The sequence below is a fragment of the Pomacea canaliculata genome, linkage group LG10 (genome assembly GCF_003073045.1).
Source record: "Pomacea canaliculata isolate SZHN2017 linkage group LG10, ASM307304v1, whole genome shotgun sequence".
Classification (NCBI taxonomy): domain Eukaryota; kingdom Metazoa; phylum Mollusca; class Gastropoda; order Architaenioglossa; family Ampullariidae; genus Pomacea; species Pomacea canaliculata.
In genome coordinates, this window is record NC_037599.1 from 9,137,176 (window position 1) to 9,159,037 (window position 21,862).

The window sequence follows — 21,862 nt, forward strand, 5'->3', positions numbered from 1 at the left end:
AAAAGTCTTTGGATTAGTGAGGCTGAAATGAACCTTCAGGTTTTGACTAGAGCCTCACTCTCCTGACAGCTCCCTATCTTGCTTACCATCTTTTTTTAATCTATTTTTTTTATTGTGTAAAGATGTTTTGGTTTATGTCATACTACTGATTACCTGTATATTTGTAGTGTTTGTCTAGATGTAATTATGTTTCTGTAGCATAAATTATTCCAGGTAATTCTGTGACCAGTTTATTGAAATTCTGAAAATTCATACACAAGTGTTAAACACAACAAAATCAGGATTATTAACCAATCTTTTCAACCTCAAAATATGTTTTATTGTGATTAGATAAATCTTACAGCTAAAATAGGATTATAGCATTTCTCTACTCTAAAACTGAAATGAAAACAGTTATTTTCTGGTGGTCAAAAGCAGTTTCATATAAAGTTGGTTAAAATGTCTATATTCTGTCTGTCCTAGACTCTGCTTAGTCTTTTTCTGGTCAGCTTACACAAATTGCCCACAAGATAAATTCAGTTAGTCTTCCAGTGGACTGTGTATAGGGAGTGCATATAAACATTACTGAAGGAGCTGTATGGACAGCATAAACATAGGAGCAGTAAATATTTATGATGAGGGCAAACTGAAATCAGTGCTATATATGATCAGTTCAGACTCATCAGCTGTCACTCATGCATGCTGATACTGAAGACAATCCACATGTCACAGAGATGAGCAGATCCTGTGAAGCTGCACCTCCACCCAACACGAAAAAATGTGTATAAGAACCCAGAAAATAATGTTTACCATGTTCACTTGTTATTACCAACACCATGCTATTAATATCAGCTCTATTAGGTAAAGATACTTTTTATCAAAAATTGTCAGATCTGTTTAATGTGCATCTGGCATTGAGCAAAAATGAGTACAATACCACCTGAGATGTGAGGACAGCTTTCTTCAGCTAAACTTTACCCGTACATTAAAGGCATCTTTTTGTCAGAGGCTCTGACACTTTTAGAACCACAAACAGCATAGACCCTCTCGAAATAGGACAGTTACAGGTGTAAAAGTAATTCTATAAGAAATCTAATGCAAGTGTAAAAGATACAGCTCTGTTCACATTTACTAGGTGTCCACAAGGCAGAAGTGGTTTCATGTTAAAAATCAGTGTATGCAGAGCAAATGTGCCCGTGAAGTGTTCTTTGGTCATAGACAGCCAGGATTTACTGTAAATGAAAATGAATTTTGATTTTTAAACATTTTAGGTATCATATCACTTGACTCTCAAGTGCTATATATAGGAGCTATAGCGCAGCTTACCTGCATTCTTATATTTTTGAATTAATCAGTGTGCCTTTATATATATTTTTTTTCTTTGCAGTGGTTCAGGTGGATAACAACACATCAACAGTGCCAACAAAAACACTTCCAGACCAGCCCCACTTCACCTTGGTGACCATCATCGTCATTACTGTAGTCTCAGCAGTTGGAGTTCTCATTGTAATCTTGTTCATTGGTTTGTCTGTTCACCTGTTTTGTCGCACCAGAGGTGGACGGCTTGGGTACAAAGCAGCAGCTAAAGATGATGTTGACACTGCCATAGAGCAGCTGCCAGCTAATGCAGCTTATCATCAGTTAAAACCCTCAGGAAAGTTAAACCCCAAGCTGGAAGGATATGAGTTTCCCAGAAATGACATAGTATTCCTGCGAGACATCGGCCAGGGTGCTTTCGGCCGAGTGTTTAAAGCCAAAGTGCCAGGAGGAATCAGCAGCAACCCACGTACAAAAACAGGAGAGTCAACCTTGATTGCCGTGAAAATGCTAAAAGAGGATGCTTCTGAAGACTTGCAGGCAGACTTTGAACGTGAAGCATCCCTGATGGTGGAGTTTGACCACCCTAATATTGTTCGCCTGTTGGGTGTTTGTGCAGTGGGCAAGCCCATGTGTCTACTGTTTGAGTTCATGAGTAAAGGGGACTTGAATGAGTTCCTTAGATTGTGTGGGCCAGAACATTTCAGTCTTCGCCTGCCGACATCCCGGGTGCTAACAGTGGACATAGAGGATGGCCTTCGTGTGGCAGGGGTAGGAGACACATTAAACATTGAGACAGAAGGGGAGGGGGTGAGTGTGGGTGACAGTGGGTCGCCACCCCGACTGACTGCAGCTGAGCAGCTTCATGTTTCAAAGCAGGTGTCTGCTGGAATGGCTTACCTTGCACAGCGTGGCTACGTCCATCGTGACCTTGCGACCCGGAACTGTCTGGTGGGTAATGATTTAGTAGTGAAAATTTCAGACTTTGGCCTTGCTCGCAGTGTGCACAGTGTTGACTACTACAGAGGTAGCGAACACGATGCCATTCCAATACGTTGGATGCCATTGGAGGCCATATTGTACAACAAGTTTTCCACACAGTCAGATGTGTGGTCCTTTGGGGTGGTATTATGGGAAATCTTTTCCTTTGCACTACAGCCCTATTATGGCTTGACTCATGATGAGGTGGTTCGTTACATCAAAGAAGGCAAAGTGCTGTCACAGCCGGACAGGACTCCCAATGCAGTGTACGAAATCATGAAACAGTGCTGGCACCGCCGTCCCGCTTCGCGCCCCTCGTTCAGCACTCTTCATAAGATGCTGGAAAACATGCATGAGAAATACCTCAAGAGTGAAGCTAAACTCAAGGAGATTGTGTGATGGGAGAGGAGAGCCAACCAGGATGAGTGCAATGTTTAATCAGCTTGAACTCCACAGAGAAGACTCGTACACACAGAGGGTCCATTAAGACAATTTACAGGGACAATATTTCCCTAACAGCTAGAAAAATAAAAGTGGTGTGCTTTGGATGAACTGAAGAAGTTTGAACTTGAACTTCACTTAGCACAAGTTTTATCATCATCAGAAAGTTTCTTGTAGTTTTAATGTCACTTTGTATTGCAGAATGTCCATCATCTCTTTTGTTATTGCGCTGCTGGATTTTACCCGACTATGTGTGTATTTCAATGAATTAATTTGTAAAAACTATTGAGTGTTTTTCTAAATCATTGTTTTTAGTTCATAAATTGCTAAAAGCAATTAAAGCTGAAAAAGTTAGTTTATGTTGTTTTTTTGTTTTTTTTTTTGAGGAGTCTACCAATGCCGACTTCCTTTTTTAGATAATTAAATACTGTCAATCAGCAAAAAAAGTTTTCACGATTATCATTACGTACACCTGCATTTGCCTCTGTAGTTTTTACAGTAACTAAACCATCATTGTATTTGTTCATCTTATAAGAATTTTAAGTATTTATAGCTTTATTTTAGATACTGTTACTTGATTCTGAGGTTACTTTGGACCTTTTACCCTATTCAGAGGCTTGTGTCAAACTATTGCACGTAGTGCAGAACGAAAGGCCAGATGGGTGTTCTATTAGAGACTGATAATAAATGGTAGCTTGTATATTGCCCGAACACATTTAGTCTTTATCCATGTGCCTTTAAATCTGTGATCAGATGCTGACTTATTAAAAGCCGTGATAATTTTTTTCTTGAAAGCTTTTTCCCCCCTTCTGCATATGCATTGGTTTACCACCTTAAAGCATGCATTTGGTTTTTTCAATCAATGCCAACAAAATGCTGAACACTAGCAAAGATCTGCTGACAACTGGCACTTTAAATGCGAGTAGGAGACCTTAGGTATGAGGCATGGTATGAGATCATGAAGTGGGAAATTTTTTTTAATTCAGATATTTTGTACCATGAAATGCAAGAGCAGCTCCAGAAAAAAGGTTTTTTGAAAATAATCATGACATCCTTTTTATTAAAGCACAAACCCCTGCCACACATAAAAATTATTTTTAAAACAATTTGATAAATTTCAGGACTATTTTAGAAAAGCAATAAACTTCTAAGACTTTCAAAAGTACGATTGTTTTGTCAACTGCTTTTTTAAATGAGCAATTGCCATTACTGCTGCCACAAGAAATATCGCAAATGTTAACTTTCAAACCTGCCAAGCAGGTACAAGTAATTATAGATGTTATTTGTTAATTAATAATTAGGGTCATTACCTCAAGGTTTCTTGTGTTATTGCCAGCTCAGTAAGCCTCTTTCATACGTTGGAAACTGAAGTGCCATATGTACAGTATAGATGGGTTTTAGGGAAAGCATGTCTTCTCTGGCTGAACACAACAGTGCCATTGTATTTTAATCCCTTACACCATTGCTTTTTGTGGGTAATATTTTGGTTTATTTTATGAGAATTGCTTCAAAATACGAGATATCTTTGTGATTTTTTTTTTTTTTTTGCTCCAATTAAATGTATAAATGAACCAACACTTTTAAAGCAGTTAATTGAACCTCTTTTCAATATCAGAAACTGACTTCGAGTTTAATGCTCGTAGATACAAACCAGTGTATGTTGAATTTTTTTTTTAACTGTACATCAATGTTTTCTCTGAAGGTCACTTAGCAAAGCCCTGCCAGAATATCTATAATTTTTGGAGTCTGGCTGTACAAGTTTTAAAATCTGCTTTTGTATGCATGCTGTGCTTGTGTTTGCATTCAAGCACTTGTTTTAAGTGCTGTGTACCTAAGACATTTTTTTTTACTTTTAAGTGTGACATTCACACTTGGTGGTGCAACACTCAGTGGCAAACACTGCTATCACACTTGTGTAAAATGCATGTGATTTGCTCCATATTGTTTGTGAACTGTTTTTCTTTACCACAGCATGTTTACTGGTTTGTTAGTAGAGCAAGTTACTACTTGCAAACAAAGTTTTTAATGTCATGTAAAACATTAGATGGAAATAGCTGTGAACATATATGTGAACTCAAAGGTCTGTGAAAAAGGGATATTTTTCTTTCTGCCAAAAAGGCAAGCCATTTAATGCCTAATCTCTTAATTTTTTTTAAATCTAAAATGACCAAATGAAAACCATTATATTTACTTATTGTAGGTGATGGATGCCTGAAACTGATAACTCATTTTAATTAATGTAAAAAAATGACATATTTTAGGCCAATATCTTGTGCTTTTTATATTCTCATCTCACTTATTCAAATAGGAAACAAAGCATAGCTAAATGTTTTAGTTCTGACAGATGTGTCAGCTACTTTTATAGGATGATGATTACAGCTCATACTCTAACAAGCTCAACAAAAACTGTCTCATAAGGTCTAGTTAAACTGTTTTAAAAAATGTAATCATGCAAAAGGTAGTGAATGAAATGTCATTCCATGCACATAGTATGCATATTCACATTAAAGCATTGACATGAAAGAGAGTGAGTGTGCACAAGATATCATTCATTTACAATTAAGTTTTAGATGACCCTCACAGCATTACAGTTGAAATCCCACTTCCTACATGAAGAATATGTAATGCTTTTATATGCCACAGATGCTAATGATGATGATGTTTTATGAAAAACTATAAACAATCGTTACAATAAAAAACAAATCACTAATTGATGCTGAAAGTTGCTTGTATGATCTACTGTACTGAGCATTCCTGTTTCTGAAACATGCATAATATGATTTTCTGCAGTTTACATCATAATGTACACATATCAACTCTCCTGTGGACTCACATTATCTATTCAAATGTTTCAATCCTGCTGTGGAAGCAGTAAAATTATGTTATGAAAAAAAGCAATAACTTGTCTTTTTTTTAATTTTCTTATTGTTTATAAAATTTTCTGAAAGCTCATAATGGGATGGGAGTGGGTGTGGGTTGAGGAGTTGTTTTAAAGATATGCTGGTTACAAGAAGCTTTAAAAATAAAACCTGAAAAATCAAAAATTAAAAATTTTCAAGTAACAAGTATTGCTTTTAGCATTCTGACTTGTTACTAATCCAGAAATAGTCATTTTTGACTAGCATTTCTTATCCTTCTGAGGATCACATAATAAAGTAAAGAGATAACATCTAGCTGTTTCCACCATGATCTCTAGAAACTATGTATGGGTGGTTCTTGTACTTTCTGGATATAGGCTAGATTGTGTGCATGCAGATTTTTCATTATTGATCAATTAAGATCTGATGTATCACCACTGACAGTGCTGACTTTATAGCATACATTAAATCCTCTGACACTGATGACCACTTTGTGGTCTGTCACATCACTGTATATAAAAATTATGACTCGGTGATATAAAATCATATCACTATACTTCAGTGGAGGAGCATGTGGTTGTCATATCACTGTCTAACAGACCGATGATCTTGTGATCTTGAGATCATATCTCTTGTATCTAACAACGATTCCCGAACCAAATTTCCTTGGAGAAACCAGAGTTTCAGATACAAGCCTGCTTTCAAGTAAATGCACCAAGATCGTGATCTTCGTGTAAAAACATAAAAAATATATATATAAAGTTACAAAAGTTGTTGGTTTTGCTTCAGTATATATATAAATTATTTATAAGCACAATCCACTCTACATAACATGTATCAAAGATAAAATATGATTAGCCCTTCTAATTGGTTAACTTAAGTGCTGCCGCCTATGAAAAAGCCCCCATATTTGCCTCCTTTTTAGAAAGGGACCAAGTGTTTGTCGACTATGTTTTAGATCAGCTCCACACTACAGATTCAAAGCTTTTTCTAATATCTTTGCTCCATGTTACAATGTAAAAACACCTTCAACATAAGCATTCTAGATAAACTGCATACTAGAATCTACAAGTATTGCTATCATTATAATAAGTCCACCTACATACTGTACTATAGAAGCAACCTCATAGCTGACATGTTGGTCTCTTCAATGTGTTCTAGCCACCTACACTTTCAAAGTTACAGACTTTTCTCTGAAGACATCAGACATTTATTTCAGTGACACAGATTTGTCTTACTATACATTCAAATTCAAAAATTCTCATCCTATGATTCCATCTGAATGGCTAAATTTCAGCAGTCAGTTGTTTTAAATTATAAATGCAACCAGTTAATTGTTTACAATGAAATAGAACAGCCCATGCCACCTCAGAGATTTTTTTTTTAAAGTTTTTTAAAAAAATGTTTAAGAACAGAGACTACCAGTCTTCCTGAAATGCTTTCATCCCCCATCCCACCCCCCTTTTTGAGATGCTGTCAGTGTATTCAAATGTGTATTCTAAGTGAAGACCGTTTTCCACTAGAAACACAATGACTTTATTACAATCTACCTCATATTCTAAATGTTTTGTTGGCAAGTTCAGATGTAATCATCACTGCTATGTGCTGTTACTAGAGATCACAGTGTGACAAAAGTTATGTTTTTAGCAGCTTAGAATACTAAGCCTTTCATTTCTACCTCTTTTCATCTGAGGTCAGCAGATAAACTTCTTTCCTGAAAGACATGCTGCTGTGGTCACACTGAGCCTATAGTCTCGCTTTTTTTGTAGACAGGAGAAAGAAAATTGAAAGCAGGGGATTGGGAGCATCCAAACACCTGATTCTTTGTCCTTCTCTAGATGCATGGAAGTTTGCACCAGACTCTTCACCATGCTTCAAGCTTCTCTTGTGAAATCGCAGATCATTATTCCAGAATCACAAGCCTTACTGTCCATTTAGAGAACAAAGCCAGTCATGCATCCAAATACCACAGTGGGTAATACAAAACAGGTCTGAAGCATAGATGTTGAGATGCTGCCTAAATTACTCTTATTAAGGGAAAAACAAGTGTTTTGTACATATTTGATTCTGTTTTTAAACAAGTTTCTGCTGGAAAGCAAGAAGCTTATGTGAATAGATCCAATCTTGCTGATTAAAATCTGTTGTGTCATCACTTTGTTATTTTGAAATTTGATTCTTGCAGCATTTATATTTTCTAAGAATATCTTCCATCTGACATGTGCCTTATAAGGTGCTGTATTTTTCTTTAATAATGTTATATTTTGTGTGTATAGCATGTACAATATACACATTGCACTGACTATGGAGATATAAAAAAATGTTGCGATATATATACTGAAAGCCTTCACAATTTTGTGAATGTTTCTCAGTGAAAAATGTTGCTTGAAGTTTGAATGTTTGTTTGGCTTTGTTTTAATGAAAATAATATTCTTATTCCTTCATCTGTATCATGTGCCTGCATATGCACACATGCTTACATGGTAAAAATACAGATGATTATTAAAGATTCACGGTGTACATGGTTCTATTGCACTGACTCCTCAAGACAACAAAATGCATGTTTAAGAATACCATTACAAGCGCTTGTCTCAATAACAAATCTATAGGAAAGGTAAATATAAACAAAACATTATAAACAAATAACTCTCAAGCAAAGTACCACGGTGATTATATATTTTAATCAAAGGGGAGCAACATTAATTGGGGAAATAGAAATTTAAGGGCAAGATGCTTAATATAACATAACTGATGCAGAAATACTGTTCCTAGTTATATATCCTACAACATTCTATTAAATCTCGAAAAGAATAATGCTTCAAGTAAGAATTACTGGTTTACTCCATCTAGAATTCATACACCAGACTAGTAACAAAAAGCCACATTTTATATTATTATTATTATTCAAAGAGAATCAGTTCTCTGTAAGTGCCACTGTAATGTTTGATAAGATCATGTTTATCATAATCAGTGTTGTTCATAAGTATACAAATAAAAAGGTGCCCCATAAAGCACTTCAAAGCTGAAGTCACCTTAACCATAGTGAGTGCCATAACATTGTGAGAAATAACCACTACCAACAGTGCGCTCAGGAAATCTGAGCTTTGAAAAAGACTGCAGCAACATGTATGATGAGTAAATATGTGTCTGCAGGGAAAATGTAATGGTGAGCACTCCTCAGTCTGCTTCACTTGCACCATTACAATCACCTTCATGTGATAAGCAACCAGTGAAAAGAAGTGACCTGGACTCAGAAGTGGTGGAGTGAATTGTCTTGGTGATAAACACTGTCTCTAATGCTGGCCTGTAGTAGAAATTCACACCAGCATCAACTGTTGGGAGATTGGCATCCATTAGCCTGAGGTCTAGATGTTCCTGAGCTTGTGCCACACAAGACTGAATGGTTGGTAGGATAGCTGTCAAAGTGTCGTGGGTGGTGTCTTTTAAAGACAGAGCTAGTAATACTCGAACGCTTGGCTTCAAAGCCATGACAATATGTTTAGCCATAACATGTGTCAGAGGCTGCCCACAAAATAAGATACATGCACTCAGAAATGAAAAGAATTTGAAGTATACTGCATTACACTCCTCCTAAGCAATGTAGGCAAACAAAAGAGGTTATTGTAAATATATTTAATGCCCTTGGCCACCAGTTTTGTTGAGATATCCATTTATTGGAACAAATATTATAGAACAAGACATTGACTACACAAAGTACTCTTGAGTGAAGTGTGCATTAAATAATTTTGCTTTACTGTGCAGGTAAGTGCATGTTTTCATAGCAAAGTTTGAAATGTTTAGGAGAGATAGAAACACACTCTCCTACCCCCTCCACATCCCCACACACAGATCATTAAAGTTAAGAAAAACAGCTACAGCTCCTATCTTTGAAACTTAACATTGAAAGTTTTCTCACCTGATCTTGACCAAAAATTATTTTTGTGTCAAACATTGGGATCAGGTCTCCCACTTCATCTGCAACTGATTCTGGTCTTACACACACCTTCAAAAAATTAAAATAAAAATCTTCACGACTGTCTGTTGCCCATGTCTTATATGTAAAATAAACACGAAGTAAACCTAGCATATGTTACAACTGACAACTTAATGCAGCAGCAAATGACGTGATTAGCAACCAAAATGCCAGAAAAACATAAACTCAACAAATATTTGTTCAAGAAAGAAGCCAAAACACACACACAGTTATAATAAATTCTTGAAATATGTGCTCTGTGCATGAAACTAGGCATGTCATGTCCACAAGAAATTAAAAGACAGGTGGCAATATACAATGCAACAATACAACTTTATTTCTCACCAGGGGCAATTCAAGATAGTGCTCATACTAGCAATAATATATACATATGCATGATATAAAAGAAATAATGTAAACAATATACAGATAATATCCTAGAGACATACAGGAAAGACAGAGTGAAGCAGGAAGCTTCAGAAAGACAAGACGCGAACATAGTTTACAAGATCACAAAAAAGCTTATAGGAAGTAGAAGTGGCAGTCAAGACCTACCCTTAAAATCCCAGGATGGGAACATCATCACTAAAGAAACTGAGAAAGTAAAGAGATAGAAGGAGTACTTTGAGCAGGTGCTCAACCGACCAAGCCCTCTAGTGCTAGCCAAGAAATCTGGAAGGCCAAAACTCTAAGGAGGAAAATAAAATTAAGAATCTTGAGAAGCAATGTCTTTTCGGTTTTACTCTATGAAAGTGAGACAATCCACAAAAAGAATATGGAAATGGCTAGGACATGTGTTCAAAACGAAACCAGAGGCACCATCCAAAATAGCCCTTCATTGGACAGCTGATGCAAAAGGAAGCATGGCTTGGCCAAAAGAAACATGGCCAAGGCCAGAAGAATGAGAATTCAAGGACCAGAAACTGACCTGGAACAGCATGGAAAACTTGCTGCTGATAGGCAAAAATGGATGTTGCTAGTGGATGCCTTATGTACCACCTTAGGAGTAATATAACACAACCATTCAAGTGTTAAAATAATTTAGGATAGCCCTATGTGTATTCATGTAAACATGTATATGTGTGTCAACCAAATACATGTACACACTTTCTCCTCTACCACTAATAAGATCTGGATTTTCTTCAATGTTGAAAGCTGAACATTGACACGCTGTACAAACTCTACCAAGGGTAACTCCACAATTAACAACCAGCAGAAGGGAGTAATTTTATGTCATGCCCACTATAGTAGACACCTGCAGTTAAAGTATTCAACTAACCAAGGATCCAATTTTGCAGTATTGTGTAACAATGATGTAGATGTGATCAGCGAAGACACTACAATGGATATCAGTATGATTGCCTTTCACCACCACTGCTGCCTGTAACAAATTAGTACCAAAGTGCGCTAATATCAAAATATCCATTCAATAAAAGTTTTGGAGGTGCAGAATAACACTAATTTGCTACTTAGTAAGTAAAACTGAATGTTTAATTAAACAAATGCTAAAGAACGTGAACAACTGCTATACATCTTCTCAATATATCACATTATTAAAAGCGATTGGTGGAAATAGCATAAGATATTTTGTCTTTGACCATTTCACGATATGGAATGTAAGGATGAAACAATATCGCATCTCATGAGCAACAAACCGACCAAAAGAAGGCGCCGCTTGTTCAAACCATGGACGAGTATAAATACAACTTCGTGTTCAAACTACACCACATTGCTGCTTACTTATACTGTCTTCCGGCCGTTCACTCGTCAGCTTAAAATTTTAAGCAAGAAATAAAAAGACTCTTAAAATGCACTACGAAACAAAATGATCAAGAAAAATGCGATTTTAATTCTCTCACCAAAAACTGAGGAAATAATTTTGGTTTGGAATATAATCCAAAGAGTTAAATTTGACGCGCATTTAATGTTTGCACAAAGTGTGCATGTCATGATCTGTATACTATGCTATATATTATAATGACTCCAAACCTCTGCAGAAGACACTGGGAACTTGTTCTGTGAATTCATCGCCGAGAGCGCCATAGTGGGATAACTCTAATAGCGTGTTCTCAGAGATGCAGTAGGCTCCCCTGCCGTAACTAGACGTGTTGGCAAGAGACGACGACAATGTTTTACAAGTCCTTGCGTTACGGTCTAAAGGAAATCTTCAATACACTAATTTGTGAGTGTATTGCATTGATTCAGTTGATACTTCCATGTGCTCTCTTGTCAGTGACTAACGGCATTGCTAAAGCACATTGAAATATTTTATTATCTTCCCCCTTTATCAGCACCGTTTGAAAAGAGATCGCTATCTAAAAGTTTTAATTACCACAGAGTTCGACTTGCTATGTCTCCCTTTCCTCCAAAATACAAAAGTTGGGAGGGTCGAGAGAGAAAATTTGTCCAAGGTGGTAGGAACTGGCGTCAAAACTAGGATCATTCATACTTTGAGTAGATGTTGCCATCGTTGATCGGCTGAATATTTCTTTCAGCCCGATCGTCTCTTGAACCGATGAAGAACCCAGCAACAATCTGATACAAATTAATTGTAAAAAAATAAAAAAACGCTCTTACAAGTGATGATTTCTCGAGACCATTTACCACCTTACTTTTTAAGTGCTAATTACTACGTAAATTCGTGTATTTTGTGAAAAGTCCAGTCTTGAGACGATTTGACAGAATACTCTGATTAGCACTCGATCTCATACTATTCCCATTGCAGTTTAGCGGGACTAACACGACGTACAGTAGACCTCATGGACTAAAATGTGAGCCCTATAAGTGTAGTGGTACTCGATCGCTAATTGTCACCACTGCAGTGAAAAACTTGATCGATCAGGGTTCAGATCTCGATCTGCATTTGACACCCAGTCCGCAGGCGTCTGCGTTTTTCTCCAGGTTTCTCCCCATGTAGTATGAATTAAATCACGTCAAGGTGGAAGCACTTTCCTACTTAATAACCCAACCAACCAAAATTTGTCTTAAAAGCAGGATCTGATTTTTTTTTTTTTTATGAACCCATTGCATGTCGAGACATATATAGTCGCTTTCTCACTCTCTCTCTCTCTCTCTCTCTCTCTCACATATTATCAAATGATCAGTGGGAGTTAATATATAATCCTCTTCCTCAGCCTTTTTTTTTTCCTCCGGACAAAGCGCCTAACACGATACAATGTCCGAAAAAAAAAATTAAAATGCTCGTTTACATTTTCTCGGACATTTCTTATTATTATTAAGAATCGACCGTTGCCAACTTTTTTTTAAAAGTCCTGCTGGGTTGCAAAGACATTTGTTATCTCAGTGCTAAAGTCCACAATGAAATTTACGACACAGAAAGCAGTGCAAACTTGAACCCTGATCGAGGCACTGCACGTTGATTCTTTAGTTGGATTCCAAAGAATGGGTGGCAATCATTAATATGCAGTCCTAACTATATAGCCAAAAGTGTCACATTTGCAAAATCGTTTCTATCATTTGTGACAAAGTGTGTGTCGGATGGCCTATAATCAGAAATTATGCCCGATTATGTTTTATTATGTAAAACGTTTTTAACATTATGTTGATGCGGACGAAAAATAAAAGATGCGATATTACAGCAGATGATGAATACGTAGAGAAATATGAATCATGCAGACTCAGAGATTATTCAGACGAAAGTAAAATGGGGATCATGTACAAAGTAGAATATCGAGAGGTTCATTATTTGACTTTTCCAATACAGACGAAGACTGATCCATACCATCGTACGAGAACGTGGGCTGACATGTCGCCATCTGAGAGCTCGTCACCCATTGGTCGATAATTTCCGCGCCTGCGTAAAGCCTCATCCTGAATGGATCTTAGGGAAGTCTTGGAATGGTATGACCGGAGCCGTGTGATGCTTATAAACCTTTAGTACAAACCAAAATTCAGCCAACAGACCGGGCACACGTCATTGATCATCACATATTAGCGTAAGTCTGTTCTAAAATTTATCAGTAGGAAACATCCTAACAGTTATGATTCTTTGTCTTTGTGATCGATGTACGCTGAAAAAATATCGTCTGCTTTAGCTTACTCATGTGTGTGAATGACGGACTGACCCCCAATGAGGTTTTTGATTGTCGCAGATCGTTTTGCTTATACGCATATTCATACCCTTTGTTGTTGTTTAAATTTGATAAATAAATCCTCAAAGTAATATCCATCTCATTATAAATATAAGTGAAGGTGGAATAAATGCGTCACACATGCACAGTGTGAAATGAAAAGAAGTATACATGTATCGGGTATAATCCCACTTTAAAAAAGATGAATGAACCGCTTTTAATGATAAAACTTTTTTGTATAGATTAAAATTAAGCCCAGCAGAAAGTCCCGTGTCACGACGTGTAACACATAATTGGAGCAAAGTTTAATTAAGTAATTTAATGTTTGAAAATCACTATGTTGTATTGTGTGGTTTAGTGCAGGACAATTTGATCAGAAAAAGGTACAGTGATGCAGAATTAACACTTATAATAATAGATGTAGACCATGTAATGGCTTTTTTTTTTAATCATTCAGTCAAATGAAACACAAGGGGGAGGGATGGTTTTGGTTGGGTTTGTTTATTATTTCCCCTTAAAGGGCTAAAAAGAAAAGAAGCAGTTTTTTTGCTTACTTTACCTCTCGTTAATGAAGAATTATCATTTACATTCCAGCAAGAGTGTTCTGCTCATTTTATGACACCAGGTTTCTGAAAGTCCCATTAACTAATAAAAAGAGATATGGACAGAGATCTTTTTCCTATCAAGCCCAGTAACTTGGAGCAGATTACCTGTCAGCCTACTCAGACATTTTGACCTCCCTTATCTTGACTTTCTTTTTTCTCCATGGCTTCACCCTTCCATGTCTGGACTGTGTGATTGTAAGGTGTGCAATACTCAGTAGGTGTGTCTGTTGCATGTGTGTGTGTATATATATATATGTTTGCTTATAAGTTTATATAGGATTTCGTTTGTTGTTTTTCTTATTTGTGAATTATACTTGTGAGTATATCTGTTGAAAAGGTAAAGGTTGTCCCATGACCTTATTTTAGGTCACTAGGTAGTGAGGTATTGAAGGCCTCATTTTTCTCAGGGCTAGCTCTATGTGAGGGTGATGCCCATGTCCTTTCCCTTGTTGCCTTTCTTTCCTCAGCCTTCTTACCCTAACCCATTTCTGTCAGCGGGGTCAACGGAAGGAGTAGGGGAAAGTGAGCTGCTTATACACAGGTATCAAACCAGTGCCCCTTTGCTTTCGGATGCCTGCGCTCTCACCACTTGGCTATCTACTCTCACCATCTATTGAAAACGCACTTTATAAATGCTCATTATTATTATTCCTCCTGGATGAGTGTGGTTAATCTTGTCATAGTCATTTATATATTGTTGCCCTAGCAGTTCCTGTGCTGTTGACAGTAGTATGTCTTTGATGTTCCTAGCAAGAGTGTCTACATCATAGTCCACCAGGCTCAGTCCCATGAATTTACCTCCAACTTTGGCTTTGAAGATTTACTCAATGGCTTCCAGATAGGGTGTACAGCAGATGATGGCTCATCCCTATGTATGAGGAAGCCCACACCATACATATGTATGGTATCCACCCCACTGTACCAGAGCGTATGGCCCTAATCAGTTGCTGCTTCCTAGTCTTGGCTGTGTGACCTCTGCCAGTCCCACAATGTCCTACCATTCTAGTTCATGAATGAATTGTTTTACTTTGCCACACTGATATAATGTGCAGAGGTTCTACATACCAATGGCTGTTCCTTCTTTCCATTTTATATACTTTTTGAGTGCAAAGGATGTAGGAAACTGGAGAAATCCACCAATAATCAACCCTGTAAACAGTTGTCACATCTGTCACATACTGAGATATGTCAGAGCCAAAGTACAAACCAGTAGTCCTTGTGACAGACACTTTAATCACTACACCACCAATCATCCAGCTGAGCCTGATATACTTATTGATCTGCAGGGCAGCAATGTTCAGCACAACTAATGAACATCTGATGACTGAGTTTTTGAACAGGACAAATTAATCAGCCCTTATAATAAATAAAAGTAGACTGGGCAATGAATGGGAAGTTGGTTAGAACAATATGAAATGCTCATAACTTCTCAAGGTTAATTTCATGAAAGGCAGTAAATTTTAGGAAAGACTAAGATGAGAAAGAAATGGGGGTGAGGATTTACGTTGGTTATATTTATAATGATGTTTTAAGTGTACGGAGGATTTCCTTTGTTCAGACACAGGAACTTGACAATGCCAGGATCATCTTCAGTAGGAGACCAACACTATGGCTGGCCACAGGAAGTGGGCATTGTGGCCATGGAGGTTTACTTTCCATCACAGTATGTTGATCAGACAGAACTAGAACAGTTTGATGGTGTCTCTGCAGGGAAGGTGAGCACAGAGATTCAGATGGCTAGCTGTAGAGTTAATCTTTCTGAATGAACAGTTAGACAGTAGGACTTAGTGTTGCATGAGTGTACTGGAGGCTTCATGTGTTGAATGCAAAAATTATTCACAACACTGTGAGATAAATGAGTGCATTATAGACATTCAAGGCAGATGGCAAATGTCACCTTGGTATAAATTCTTAGTGGACTCTTTTGTGGAATGAGCTCAGGCTGGTCATGATAATAGGTATTACATTAAGTTATGTGCTTAGTGTGTTATTAGAAAATTTATCAGAGTAACATACTTCTTTTGTTGTAGTAAAAGTTTTAAAAAATATATGAGCAGGAGCACCTTTTAATTTTTGGCAGCATTTGACAGTTTAAAATTGCTTATAATTTCCTAGTATGTATATATGGCATTGAAGATTAAGGAATGAATAAAGCGATGCTTTCTATACAGTTAAGAAAATGAGATTCAGTAAATAAGCAATTGGTAATCAAATCGAGTGCATGTAGATTTTGTATCTCATTTTTTTTTTTTTATTTTAAAGTACACCATTGGACTTGGTCAGTCACGCATGGGTTTCTGCTCAGACAGAGAGGATATCAACAGCTTGTGTCTAACAGTCGTCCAGCGCTTAATGGAACGAAATAACATTTCTTATAGTGAGGTAGGACGTTGGAGGTTGGCACAGAAACCCTTATTGATAAGTCCAAGAGTGTCAAGACAGTACTAATGCAGTTATTTGAAGACAGTGGTAATACTGACATGGAGGGTGTGGATACAACAAATGCTTGCTTTGGAGGAACTGCGGCTGTCATGAATGCTGTCAATTGGATTGAATCCAGTTCTTGGGATGGTGAGGACATGGCAAATATATACTAGATCTGAAGCCTTAGAATTTTAGATAATCTATTTCAAGTAATTTTTTTGGTGAAATGTTTGTTCATTTAGATTAGTGGTGTAATTGCTGTCAGAGTGCTAATGCTGTTGAATTTTTGAACAGAACACGTTCACTGATAGTGTAGTTATCCGTTCAATGTACAGTACAGTTGCTACTGCATCATTTTAGATTATAACTTTGAAATTTGAAAGCTTCTGATACACATCTTTCCAATAAAATGCCACTCCAGGTCCATGAGGTCAGCCAACTCTCATTATTTCAATTTTGAGGCAGTGAAAACTGCATGGCCTAAGAAAAATGTTATGAGCTTTTACCAAAACAGTTTTCTTTCCAATCAAATTTTCTTCCTTTATGTGTGGCAAATATGACACAGCTTTCTACTCTTGTTTTGCAGGTCGGTATGCATTGGTTATTGCTGCAGATATTGCAGTCTATGCTTCGGGCAATGCACGGTGCACAGGTGGAGCAGGTGCCATTGGAATGCTGATTGGGCCAAATGCACCACTTATCTTTGACAGAGGTTGTTCGCCTTCTGTTCATGGCTTTATATCATAGGCAGTAGACTTAACCAGAAATATCATAGAAGAAGAAGCCTTCAGATTTGTTAACTGCACCTCAAGATTCCTTGTCATCCATGTAGACAGTACTGATCATTTTGTGTATTATCTAATCTGGCTTCACAAGGCTTTTTTAAAAATTGGTATCTCATTATCATATGCATTCGTCATTATCAATCACAAAAAATTGATTGAATTTGATGTGAATGTCTGCAGGAGTACGGAGCTGTCACATGCAGCATGTGTATGATTTCTACAAACCAGATATGGCTTCAGAATATCCTGTAGTGGACGGAAAATTGTCTATTCAGTGCTACCTCCATGCACTGGACAGTTGCTATAAAGTATATTGCAGAAAAGCCAAGCAAGTGAACATTCTTAGTAAGCTGCCTTCTCTTTTATTTGTAGTTTAGGTCCAAAGAACAGATCTTGACCACTTAGGATGAATCACTTTATGGTATTTTGAAAAGAGAACCCTCAAAAATTGTAAGCATGTTAACTATACCTTTTGTGTAAAAGAGTGTAGGAAATATAACTTCATTTTATTTCTGAAACAAAAGTATTAGAAATAATGAAAATTCTGCAGCAGCATGAGATTCAATTTTTTAGGTAGAAATTTCAGTGTATAAGATAACTGTTATCCTGTTGATTACTGACAAAATATTCTGAAAGTTATTAAAAAATAAAAGAGCATTAAATGCAAACTAAACTTGTAAACTGTCACATCTGCTCTTAAGTTTCACTACGATGTGCCGCTCTGTGCCTTGTGTTAATTTATAATAATTACTGGAAAATACATTGGAATCTTTTTATGGCTTGCCAGAGGAAGAAATTCGGTGCTCAGATTAGGATTTAGCTATGGTGAGCAAATTACTATAAAGAAACACCATTTTGTGTGTCTTTGCAGAAGGAAATAGTCTTCTGGATGCAGCGGATGCATTCTTATTCCACCAACCATACTACAAACTTGTGATGAAGTCATTCGCCCGAATTCTTCTGAATGACTTTCTCAGCGACCCTGACCCTGATTACAAGGGCAGATATGCAGGACTTGAAGCTTTCAGGTGCCACATCCAGACTGTTGCTAGATGTTATCTGATGTTTTTCTACTTCTTTTGTTTCTTTAAGCAATCTTGTTACAAACACCTTACTTCAAAAAAATACATAAGAAGTTTATGTCAGTGATGATGAATATTTGATATAGTCTTGATAATGCAAGAAATCATTGGTCATTTTTCCTTAAGATATTTTTTAAATTCTTCTTACTGTCTCGACAAAAGTTTGCCAATGTCAATGCAATATCCGAAGGTGTAATTATTCATAGGAATTTTTTTTTTCAAGGGATACAAAGCTTGAAGATACTTACTTTGATCGAAACATCGAGTCAGCAGTGTTGGCAGCCAGTAAAAATCTGTTTGAAATGAAAACCAAACCTTCAACAGGGTTAGCAGTACAAGTGGGTAACATGTACACCCCATCACTTTATGGAGGACTGGCATATTTTGTAGCAAGGTATGCTTCCAAATGATTCAGCTTTTGTGAACTGGCAGGGGTACCTTAAAAATTTAAATTGGTATTATAAGTCTTTTTTCTTTTATTGGGCAGTTTTAGGTTGAGTGCAAGCATAACTGTCATGAGATTATAATTATTGTAATTCTGCTGCAGTATGTGATGAAAAGTAAAGCAAATTTCCTTTACACTTATTTAATTAGTGTATCAGCCAAGCTTGGTTTTGTCTAAACTGTCTTGTTGCACCTAACTGTCTTAAGGAGAAGCTCTCTGTCTTGCCCATGTGATCCCTCGCTACAACTTTTTCTATGATTAGATTTGAGATATGTGCATGTGAATGACATCAGCTGAACATGATGATAAATGTTTGTGCAAGCCTGCTTTACGAATCTTTAAACTGCTGCAGTACTCACTGATGTTTCCTTGCTGCCAGGAGCTGATAATTACTGTGCTCTGCTCTTGACTGAAGCCAACCCAAAAAATTGATTCAAAGCAGAACTTCCAACCCCCTGTTCAAAACTAATCTTTTTCCAACTCCTCTTGACTGTGAGATCTTGCACCTGTGTTGTTGCTGTGTTGTTGTCTTCATGTCTGTCGATTTGGTCTGTTTTGCCTTCTTTTTTGTGTCTGCATTTCTGTACTTTACTTTTGTGTCTGTACAGCTCATTGTGCCTACTAAAAGTGGGAAAATTCTAATATTTTCTGTTCCAGCAACACCATAGAGCAGTTAGTAGGCAAACGTGTTGTGCTTTTCTCTTATGGATCTGGTCTAGCATCTGCCATGTTTTCGCTTCGTGTTACTGAGCACAAAGCCCCTGGCTCTGCTCTAGAACGACTGGTATTGAGCTTAAACAATCTCCAGCAACGTTTAGACAGTCGAATGAAAGTGCCCCCAGACGGAATTTGACAATTGCATGAAGCTCAGAGAACAGACTCATCATCTAGGTAAGCTGCAGGGTGACTTCATGTCAAGATATGATGTGATATTTTCACTTTGCTTTATGTTACGTACCACATCATGCTAGGACCTTTCTGTAGATCTGATACAGAGATAAACTTTAAAGTAACTGTGTTGTTGCGGCCCTTGAGGAGTAACATATGAGGAATAAACTAAACCATGAAGCTGTGTATGCAGTTTGAGGAGCTTTTTAAGAACTCGGATAATGTTGGACAAGGTAGGTGCCAAGTACTAGGAAAGCACATTCTACATAAGCTAGGACATAACCGCCATCTTTGCTGAATAACTGGAGTAGATTTTTACAAGACAGTCATAAAAACACCTCTTTGATGTTCTGTTGGTGCCAGGAGCTAATAAGCATTGTGTAATTAAATAACAAAAAATCTTGCTTGTTATTATATTAACAGAGGGGCCAGATTGTTGATCTCTAATCCTGTTTTCTTGTCATGCAGCACCATACAACCCTATAGGCTCCGTAAATGTTCTGTTTCCTGGCACATGGTACGTCACTGCAATTGACAGCATGCACAGGAGAAAATATGAACGCAGGCCTCTTTCACAGTCTTCATCATCTACTGGAGACATTTGTGACATCAACATGGCAGAGGTGTGTGCAAATTTTGTCCCATTTAGCAAAGTTTTTTTTCCACATTTTTTTTTTAAGTGACCATTTGTAGGGCTGATGGTACTGTCTGACAGTTTGATATGGAACTAGGCAGTCTGGTAAACTTCTGCCTAATGCAGAGTTAATTTTTTGTTTGTTTACATTGTCACATACTCAGTTTTTATTAACATTTAATAATTATTGTCAACAGACCTTTACAAATCATAAAAATCATAAAATGACTTAAAATAAACTGAACAAGGGCATCCACAGCACACCAATTTCAGTTTTTAAGTATGAAACATTAGCCCAGAATGGTAGGCAGTATGTGTTAAAGTATTATCTTGATCCTAAAATGGTGGATGTTTTTCTGTGATCTTTTCCAGGTTAAGAGACAGGTACAGCCCACAGAACCTCCCCCCCAAGCAGCAGCAAGCCAGTAACATTCCTCACTTAAAAAGGGCTTTACATATTGACAAGAATGTTCAGCAGTGTTTCCTCCATGTCAGTTCTCATTTAGTGTGAAATAAAATAGCTGGCCAGCTAGTCTTTCCAAATGGCAGGTGTGAAAGGTAGAAGTTGAGTGTGGAAACTCCATGAGTGTCAGGCTTGATTCTCTTCATTCCTTGGAGGTGTCTACCTCATTTGCTTTGTGATGAATTACTCTAAACATTTGAACACGCATAAACGCAATGGAACTGATCTCTGGGATCTGCTAGAGCATCTCAAAGCTTAAAATGTTTTATCACTGGAGCTACACACATTTTACATAGAGGGACATGTAAAACTTTCCCTAATACAGCTAAGTATAAGTTTATAAAATTGTGTTTATATGTTTATAAGATTGACAGTGCAATCAATAAAAAATACAGCCTCACATACATATGGCTGAACATAACAGGAGTGAAAATGCATCCTTGCAATGGGGAAAACACTGAAAACCTTTTAGTTAACAGTCCCCAGCTACTTCCCGGTTCCTGCCTTCATACAAAGCTACAAAGATGCCATGTTTGTGTTTTGTGCTTGATTTGTTTTTTTAAGTGTCTAGTTAGTGGTGCAGTTTTAAGTATTTCATCTTGTGTAACATTTTATTATTGTCTCAAGTGAAACATATGTATCTGTGTACTGCACAAAACATTGCATTGAATTAAACGTGGGCATTTTAACAAGATGTAAAATATATTTATACCAAAAAGTACTCATGACCGTTAACTTTTAATTGCAACGTAATAGATCCTATTTCGCAGTGTCTCATTTTATTTTAGTATAGATCATAACACTTTTTTATTTTGGAAAGTAAAGTTTTTTTTTTTTAATCTTCTACAGATAAATTTGATTAAAGTATAGCAGTGGGGACTTTCCTCCAACCACCCCTA

At 37.0% G+C, this 21,862-nt stretch overlaps 3 protein-coding genes across 3 annotated transcripts in view; 2 read left to right on the plus strand and 1 right to left on the minus strand.

Annotated features, from left to right (window-relative positions):
• Positions 1-7,908, plus strand: part of LOC112574156 (muscle, skeletal receptor tyrosine protein kinase-like) — a 54,972-nt gene extending 47,064 nt beyond the window's left edge. Inside the window, exon 4 of the mRNA XM_025255035.1 lies at positions 1,367-7,908. Coding sequence (XP_025110820.1) covers positions 1,367-2,676 — 1,310 coding nt within the window. The 3' untranslated portion in view covers positions 2,677-7,908. The remainder of the gene's footprint in view (positions 1-1,366) is intronic.
• On the minus strand, positions 6,974-11,686 carry LOC112574177 (proteasome assembly chaperone 3-like). Its single transcript, XM_025255068.1, has 4 exons — positions 11,536-11,686; positions 10,826-10,927; positions 9,490-9,576; positions 6,974-9,095 (listed from the first exon to the last, which is right to left on the minus strand). The coding sequence occupies exons 1-4, from the start codon at positions 11,587-11,589 to the stop codon at positions 8,751-8,753; spliced, it is 588 nt and encodes a 195-aa protein (XP_025110853.1). The 5' UTR covers positions 11,590-11,686; the 3' UTR covers positions 6,974-8,750.
• Positions 11,618-21,032, plus strand: LOC112574160 (hydroxymethylglutaryl-CoA synthase 1-like). Its single transcript, XM_025255040.1, is given in 14 exon segments — positions 11,618-11,728; positions 13,271-13,502; positions 14,710-14,783; positions 15,801-15,957; positions 16,505-16,631; positions 16,634-16,813; positions 17,253-17,378; positions 17,632-17,796; positions 18,323-18,479; positions 18,757-18,927; positions 19,636-19,822; positions 19,824-19,869; positions 20,335-20,489; positions 20,873-21,032. Coding segments are annotated over 11 exon segments (1,512 nt in total). The 5' UTR covers positions 11,618-11,728; positions 13,271-13,502; positions 14,710-14,783; positions 15,801-15,816; the 3' UTR covers positions 20,930-21,032.
• The last annotated feature ends 830 nt before the right edge of the window (positions 21,033-21,862 follow it).

Coding starts and splice junctions, on each gene's coding strand:
- LOC112574177 (XM_025255068.1), bottom strand. CDS start 11,589: ATGGCGCTCTCGGCGATGAATTCACAGAACAAGTTCCCAGTGTCTTCT. Junction 9,577..10,825: donor ACTGCAAAATTGGATCCTTG/GTTAGTTGAATA, acceptor AATTTTTTGAAG/GTGTGTGTAAGACCAGAATC. Junction 9,096..9,489: donor TAATTTTTGGTCAAGATCAG/GTGAGAAAACTT, acceptor TTTTGTGGGCAG/CCTCTGACACATGTTATGGC.